At 31.3% G+C, this 8520-nt stretch overlaps 1 protein-coding gene across 11 annotated transcripts; it reads right to left on the bottom strand.

Moving 5' to 3' along the window:
• Positions 1-1806: 1806 nt before the first annotated feature.
• On the bottom strand, positions 1807-7784 carry LOC131144381 (L-tryptophan--pyruvate aminotransferase 1-like). 11 transcript variants are annotated; one of them, XM_058092994.1, is made up of 5 exons: positions 7546-7784; positions 7118-7424; positions 3107-3418; positions 2708-2819; positions 1807-2231 (listed from the first exon to the last, which is right to left on the bottom strand). In XM_058092994.1, exons 1-5 carry the CDS (start codon positions 7680-7682, stop codon positions 2032-2034), a joined length of 1068 nt encoding a protein of 355 aa, XP_057948977.1. In that variant the 5' UTR covers positions 7683-7784; the 3' UTR covers positions 1807-2031. The 11 variants fall into 11 exon arrangements, with proteins under 11 accessions (XP_057948977.1, XP_057948978.1, XP_057948980.1 ...); XM_058092995.1 differs by having other exon boundaries at positions 2606-2819; positions 3111-3418; positions 7546-7783; XM_058092997.1 differs by having other exon boundaries at positions 2606-2819; positions 3111-3418; positions 7118-7421; positions 7546-7783.
• Between the last annotated feature and the right edge of the window lie 736 nt (positions 7785-8520).

The raw sequence follows: 8520 nt of genomic DNA, 5'->3' as shown, positions 1-8520 counted from the left end.
CTCTATAAATAGGAAAGTTCTTAATTCATTTTTCATAAAAACATTTAAAAAAAAACTGAATATATCAATTTTTTTTATTAAAATGTTTCCAAGTTTATTTATCTTCGGATAATTAACAACATTATTATATTGTATTAAAAATACATACTTTTAGCACGAAAATCGTGTGACATAAGTTTATTTTTATTTAATTAAGTTGCACGTTAGATATGGCAAAGTTATACGATGTTATTTTAATTGCATATATAAGGGATATTTTGGTGGTATCAAGGCAAAGGGGGGCGGCAATACGTAACACCCCAATCCTCGAAACTTGTGTCCAAGGGCTTGCTGAATTGGGGGAACTTACAGAGTAAGCCTATCAGAAGGAGTAGGGTGCTGGATAAGTGTTCAATCTCAATGAGTGCTTGGATACGTACCAAATGTTACCACTAAAAGATAGATTGTTATATATAAGTAAATATGATTCACACGATTAAATGTTATTTATTATGATACCGTAAAACTCATTTTAACCACACATTGATAATAATCAAGTTTTTACTTACTGAGCGTCGTCTCACCAAAATTATTATCATACATTACAGATACCTTGAGCAACATACTGGAAATCAGAGTCATGCAGCGAAAGTATTGTTGAGATTAGAAAGAATTATTTATATTAAATATTTAATTCATTATATTTTATTGATTTGGAATTTTTAAGGATAAATTTTGATATTGGAGATATTGTTGTAATAAAGTAATTAGTACTCTAGTAAATAAATGTATTTAAGGTTATACTTACTTCCATTGTAAAATTATTTATCGAAACCCACACAGGTTCGAGTCACTATAATCTCAATCTACTTTATAAGCCTCTTTGCAAACATTAAACCTATGAAAAATAATTTAGTTCATGTCTTGATCATTTCTCTTATAGATAGCAAGTCAAACACGAAACCATATAACTATTACATGGGCTACAATCTAATTCTATTCAATTAATATTTTAAAAATCGGAACAACACAACCAATTTCACAGTTAAACCAAGAACCGATTTGTTGTTTGGTCTAAGTTGAACACACTTTAGGATGGTGCATTTAATTGAAACAAAAAATAATGGCAATCTTGAGCAAATCAGACCAAACTAGGGTCAACTGATTTCCATATAAAGAGAAATGTTGTGTGTGTGTGTGTCTGTGTTTTTTTTTTTTTCGTTTTTGTAGTTGCTCTCCTCTCACATACTTTCAAATACAACTAATTAGGCACCTCAGTTGCTTTCACCTCTCTCTCTCTCTCTCTCTCTCTCTCTCTCTCTCTTCTATGAGCTCTTTTTTTCGTGTTGAAATAGGAAAGGGGAAAAAAATGACTTCATTGCAAGCAACTACAATTACTCTTTGCCTCTTCCTCTCACATCACAAAATTGAAAGTTCAAAAAGTGAAAAGCATCCCTCTCAACACTTAAGTTATGGCATACAATTTTTAAAAAAATTAAAACAAAAGCTCAATCAAGTTTCCATTTTTTTTTTTTTATATAAGTGAGACAACATACAAAATAAAACAAAAGAAACAAGACAAAACTGAAATTAAAAATACTATGTAGTTTACCTCCCTACCTCCCTTCCAATCTTGCGAGCCCAAGCAAAAGCTCAATCAAGTTACTAGTAGGTTGGAAAAGCTTAATTCGATCAAATATAAATTGTAAATAACGTATGACCATATTGCAGAAGGATTTTTCTTGTTGGGCTCTACCTATTGATCCTTCATTAATTCCTAATAAAATAATAAATAACAAAAAATTAATTATGTAATAAGCCATGAATAAGAACAAAGATAATCAACTCCACTTGGCAATATGGCATGGAATTAACAAAAATATAATAGCTAGAAATTGTAGGCTGGATATACATTAAAATCCGCTTGATAATATTGCAGAAAAAAAAAAAAAAAAAAAACAAACACACGTGTGTGTGTGTGCGCACACGCGCACACCACACACACACACACACACATATAGATATACTTTCACCAAGATATTGGCTAATAAATCATCCTTGGACTAGATATTGGATAGAAGATAGCCTTTCTAAGAAGAGGTTAAATGCTTCTTCCTTATCTAACATGCTAACCCTAGCATACTTCGCATTTGTCCCAAACTGATTCCCGTTTCTTGTCAGAATCTTATGCTCTCGTAGAAAGGCTGCACAGTCTCCTATCTCCTCTTTGTTGCACTTCAACCATGCAAAAGCTACAAGTTGAAAAACAAAAGAAAATGATGATAAGAATAAGGTATAGAATAAATAAGCCCTGGCCTCATTACTAATCTTGCCAATCACAGACTTTGCTGCTCAATCCTTTTCCTAGATAAATATATATAGGAGTGGAATAATTAAGTTATTAGGCTTTAATCTTTATCTCAACCCCTATCCTGGGTAGACATAGGAGTGTGACAAGATACCAAGTCCTCAATACAATCATCTCATCGCACAAAAGAAAAAACGGCTAAAGAAGAAACATATATATATTGAATTTACCGGGATGAGCTTCAATGAACTGTTTAGAGAAGTAACAATACTCTCGAGGATACTGGGGCAAGGTGAAGGTTTCATTGCGATTGACTACCTCTCTTAACTTGTACCATCTTTCAGTCATAAGGCATCGGGCATACTCAAAGAAGTTCAACTTAGTTGGAGACTCCAAATCATGGTAGTCTTGATGTATTACTTGCAAGATTCTTGCAGCTCGAAGTTGGGACTCTTTTGATACTCCTATTGTGTTTAGCTCTATGAACTTTGTCATCTTTCTCGCTATTTCTTTGTCTTTTACCAATGCCCACCTTCAAAAGAGAATAAAAATAATATATATAAGAAAAGGTTTAGCACTCTATATAAAACAATGTAGGTTTGTTCTAGGTCAATAAACTCAAGATTTTTCTAGTTAGAATTGCATTAGGATTAATTGAGATAAGAAACTTGTAATCAGATAAAGAGGGGATCAAGGGACGAATCTATTATCTCATATGATTATTTAGGTTCTCAAAAGATTTCAAGCAACATCTTGTTGGTTGTTCTTGTGTATTGTGGTATAAAATATAAGCTAGCTAGAAGGTGGAAACATACATACATACCCAATGCGGGAACCAGCGTGGCCTGTGCATTTCGAAAATGTAAAAAGCATGATTTCATAATCGGCTCGTCGCGTAATTGGACTATAATGTGGCCAGTAGTAGGCGAGGTCATGGATGAGTTTTCCAGCATCTGCTTCATAAGGACCACCTCCTCGCCCTTGCTTCACCACGGGTTCTCGAATAAAGCCATCTGGGTTGTTGGGAGAGGTTACTAGTTCTATGTATGGTCCCTCCTCATTGTACGCATGTGCGTCGCCCTCCCATTTGTACAACCTTGATTGTAGCAAATTTATCACCTCTGGATATGACTACATATATGCATACAAGCATGCAATAAAAAATTAGTTCATTAGTCAATTATAAGCAAAGCAAGCACAAATATTTAAAAAATTAAATGGTATGATACTCAAAATAAAGATTAGATTATTTAAAAATTGCTTAGAAAGAGGATCCTCTTTCCTCATAATTTTATAACTAGTCATGCTATATGGATCAACACGCCAAATTATGTTCCTTATTATTATTATTTAGAAAAGGTAAAGATTTTATTAAAAAAACACAACCTAAGCAAAACAAGCTCAACTCAGAAACTTGAGAAAAGGAGGTCAAGATTAGGCACAGCCTAAAAATAGTCATCACATAATGATGACTACGTTACAATGAAGCAATAATCATTAAATTCCTACAATTTAGGGAGTTTTAATTTACACGAATATGGTATGATTGGTAAATTCTCATGTAAAAGAAAGACGGGTTTTAAACCATTTTGTCAAAGACTATTTATTTTTGGCACTCATGTCCAATTTATTGGATGTTCGTGTAAAAACTAATTAAAAATCAGCTGCATTATTAATTTTATTGAATTTGCATTTTAGTAGGCATTCCAACAAGACATAGGACTGGATATATATAGGGCCCATGCAATCCCTGGTGTCCTGAAAGGTGTTTCCATGTCCCATGAAGGTTAGTATTTTTCTGAAACATTAAGGGCTAGTTTGGATTAAGGATTTTGTTAGGGGAAAGGAAATTAAAGGAAAGCAAAATAAGAAGAAAATTCATTTTCACTAGGTTTTCTATAGACAGATACTACTAAAAAAAAAAAAAATTCTAATGTGATTAAAGATTAAGAAAAACCAAATCGGATGTATAAAAGTAAACTCTTGTTCAATAATTTGTTATATATTTAATTTTTTTCTCATTATCCTTAAGAACTAAATAAGAAAAAATTAAATCTTTCCTATTTTTCTTTCCTTTTTCCAATATTTTTTAAGTTTCAAATGACTGTAAGCAAGATAGAGAGATCAAAATTCCAAAGAGAAAGAAATTAAAAAGAGGATGTCGCGATAATTAGGCCTTAACCAAGCCGATTGAGATTCTAAGAATATTGACTGGGAATGCATGCCTAGTCGGGTCAGCTCAGGTGGTAAGAGCGACTTGTAATTTTGGTGATCATAAGGTCACATATTCGATTCCCCCTTAAGGCATTATGTCGGTGAATTATTAGGAGTGCGTCAATGAGCGAGTGATTTTGATCTCTGGGTTTAATGCTGCACCATAGTGTCTAAAGTGGTGTGATGATGGCCGGAAACTCAGGTTATCAAAAAGCTAAAAAAAAAAAAAAATGTCGGAATGCATGTGGAAGTGATGATCCCCCCTGCATGCATGCATCCCATGGACCTAAGAGACTACTTATTGATTTTAAACATGATCAACATGCCAGCAGACCCTGTCCACTGCTCTTCAAATTTTGGACTACATAGACTCATCTTTCTTCTTCACCGCGAGGCATGCATGCCTGCTTATGTGCATTAATAAATTTATGTATGCGTTGTGCATGTCAAAGCATGCATATGATGCATGCTTGTAAGTTGTGATCAAAATTCACAATGCTATATAGCTAATATGAAAAATTATTGGGGATTTGTTTATATGTAAGTATTAGAGCCCATTTGGTATCATTGCAGCTTTTTATTTTCTATTTTTTTTTTCTACATTGTGAATAAATGAATTACAATAAACGTTTATTTATGTTGTCAATTTTCTGCTTCTTTATTGCTTTTCAGCTGTTTGTGAAAAAAAAATTAAAATTATATTATAATTTTTAGAAATTATTCTTTTGAATTAAATCATTCATTTTATATATTTTAAATTAAAAATAAAAATAAGATGATCATGTGTGTATAAATATAGTTAAATAAAAAATATACATAAATTTCAAATAATAATAAATCCAATTATAAAATATTTTTTTTTCTATTTTTTAATTATCGTCCAATAAATTTTTATTAGAAAGTAAAATTTGAAAGTATAAGTACAGTTAAGTAAAATAATCATAATAAAATTTATATTTATTATTGTATTTTTTAAATAGGTATTATTTTGTAATTTTATTATTTTAATCATATATTTATAATATTATTTGTTTTAAAGATGAAATGAATATTTTTAATTAAGTTTTAAATTTATTTTAATTTATAATCAAACAAATATTTGGTTTCTATTTTTAGTTTCTTTTTCTAATTTTTAGTATTCTCTTTTGTAGTTTTTGACAATAATACCAAAAGATCCCTTAAATTATAAATATGTCACAAACGAGTTTTTTTATTTTTTATTTTTTATTTTTTATATCTCTAATATTAATAATATAACATCAATTTATCACATGTTTAATATTTAAGGGGTTATTTGGTATCATTGTCAAAAATTAGAGAAACGAAAACTAAAAATCAAAAATAGAAGTTAAAAACTAGAAACCAAGAACTTGGTTAACATTTATAAAATTAATACAAATTAAAAACTTAATTAAAAATATGTACTCTCTTCTATAAATTAGATAATATTATAAAAATATGATTAAAATAACAAAATTACAAACAATACACATTAAAAAATTACTATAATAAAAATAAAATTTATCATAATTATATAACTTAATTGTTTTATTTTCAAAATGTACTTCATATAAAAAGTTTATTGGACATTACAAATGAAAAATAGTAAAGGTATATTGTAATTGGCTTTATTATTATTATTTGAAATTTCTGCATATTTTTATTTTAATTATATTTAAATTCATATGATCATTTAATTTTGATTTTAATTTAAAAGTGTATAAAATGAATAATTTAATCCAAAAAAAATATTTCTGAATGTTAAAACTTCTAGCAACAGGTTGTCAAAACAACTGAAAGTCATAAAATTTAACTTTCAATTTTTTAACAAGTAGCATAAATCCAACAAAGGAAACAGAAAACCAACAGTATATATGTTTTTACAAATTTATTTCTTCATTGGGGAGAAATAGAAATAGAAACTAAAAAAATAGTAACTATACAAAACAAACCCTAAAATAGTGGCCGACGAAGCATGATTTTATAATTTCTCCTTGGGATGGGCCTCGTCCCAGCTACTCTATTGATTTCTACGTAAAAAATTCAGGCTTGTGTTTAACATAGATGGATGTAGGGGTGAGAATAATTCGGTTTTAATCGAATTAATCGAACAAATTCAGTTAGTTCTGTTTGGTTTTATAATTTGGTAAATTCAGTTATTCAATTTTTGGTCTAGTTATGGAGAAAGTGAATTTCGATTAATCAATTTAGCCGAATTATGTAATTAATTAATAATTAAATATAAATTATATAATTCAGGGTTCCCACAATCCCTAAATCCATAAAATTCCCAAATTATGTAATTAATTAATTAATTTATAATTAAATATAAATTATTAAGTTGAATTTTAAAAGTATACAAATTGTACAATCATATATATATATATATATATATATATATTCATAATTAATTATAATTTAATTCAGTTAAATTTAGTTAAATGAATTAACCAAAAATTCGGTTTGATCAGGTTGGTTCGGAGTGTAATTCGATCGATTCATTATAATGGAGAGGTAAGGGAAAAAATTTAATTAATTTAGTTAATTGGTCATTAGTTAATTGCATGCATAACAAGGAGCTACTGGCTCGCTAGCTAGCTAGGCAGGATAGCTCACCGAGTAATAAGGAACGGCGGAGACAACGCTGACGGGGTGTGGCCCGCCGGGGGAACACAGGGCGTAGAGCGCAGCCTGAAAGAGCTGCAACGACCCATTTCCCACCACCACATGGCGGTCCTCCGTCACCGCATTCCCCACCGCCCGATGCAGCCGCCCTATGGAGTCCGCCAGCTCCGGCTCCAGAAACCAGCAAAGGCTGTCCACGTTCGAGAAGTAGCTCATTGACCGCCACCCCGGTATCACCACCGAACACTTCTCCCCCATCTCCTCCCAGTACGATTCGAACAGCATCGGATCCCCACTGCTAGCAGCTCCAAATTAAATTTTATGTCAAGAGCCAAATCATAAAACATATAATTAAAATGACAAAATTAAGCAAGGTAGCTAGCTACCTAGCTCGGAAGTTAGTATGGAAAGAAACATACTGGTCGAGGTTGATGACTGAGTCCGGCGAGAGATTCACATTCACTCTGGCCTTGTTAGGGACGAAGGAAGGGCACTCGCAGTTGCAGGTGCAGGTGCAGGTGCGAGTAGTCGCCGCTTGCTGCTCTGTACTGCACATCTTCTCTCTCCCTCTCCCGATCTCCCTCTCCCTCTCCCTGACTTAATTATGAGCAAGGAAATTAATTAATTACATGAAACAAGTGCGAATCTGGAAATGAATTGTGTTCTCTACTTATAATAGGCAGCTGAGCGGCCCGGGTGCGTGGGTGAGTGGTGAACCTGTTACCTGTGCATTTACTCCCACAAGTCGTGGGCCACAACGGTTGAATGGGAAAACAGCCGCTTTCCAGATAATGAATTAATTAATTTGACTCCTCTGCCATTAATATTGTGATGCTGTGAAGCATTGAAATTAAATACAAGAGCCAGGTGGCATGATTAATGTCATTTTGTAGAAATATTTCCTCTAAAATTTTAAAATTTTATATTAAAGGTTCAATCTTTTAGGGCAAGTAAGAAAAAATTTAAATAGAAGATTGATTATTTTTTATTAACTAACATATTCAAGTTTGGTATAAATTTTAATGAACTAAAAAAATACAATTTTTTATCACTTATTATATAATGTTACTTTCCATTTCTTTCCACTTTATGCAGAAAGTATACAAAAAATTTACCGGTCCACATATTCATACGTCCATTTCTTTGAATGTAACAAGCACACAAAGAAGAATATAGGTTCCTTATAGTTTCTCCATTATATGAAAACCCATTAATCTTTCTCCCTGTTTCACTAGTTAGGTAATCCAATGATGAAGGTGGCATTGCATTCTTTATTGGAAATACACCATAAAAATTATTAGAGATCATAGCCATTCCTAATGAATTTCTAATTTGTTAATTATAATCTAATTGGTAAGAATTATATGAAAACGATAAATTTTAATTATAAAATA

This window comes from Malania oleifera, chromosome 12 (genome assembly GCF_029873635.1).
Source record: "Malania oleifera isolate guangnan ecotype guangnan chromosome 12, ASM2987363v1, whole genome shotgun sequence".
NCBI classification, from domain to species: domain Eukaryota; kingdom Viridiplantae; phylum Streptophyta; class Magnoliopsida; order Santalales; family Ximeniaceae; genus Malania; species Malania oleifera.
The sequence above is the reverse complement of the archived record's forward strand: the minus strand, read 5'-3'. Positions and strand labels throughout refer to the sequence as shown.

Coding starts and splice junctions, on each gene's coding strand:
- LOC131144381 (XM_058092992.1), bottom strand. CDS start 7,682: ATGTGCAGTACAGAGCAGCAAGCGGCGACTACTCGCACCTGCACCTGC. Junction 7,425..7,545: donor TCAGTCATCAACCTCGACCA/GTATGTTTCTTT, acceptor TGGAGCTGCTAG/CAGTGGGGATCCGATGCTGT. Junction 3,419..7,117: donor CCGCCGTTCCTTATTACTCG/GTGAGCTATCCT, acceptor GCATATATGTAG/TCATATCCAGAGGTGATAAA.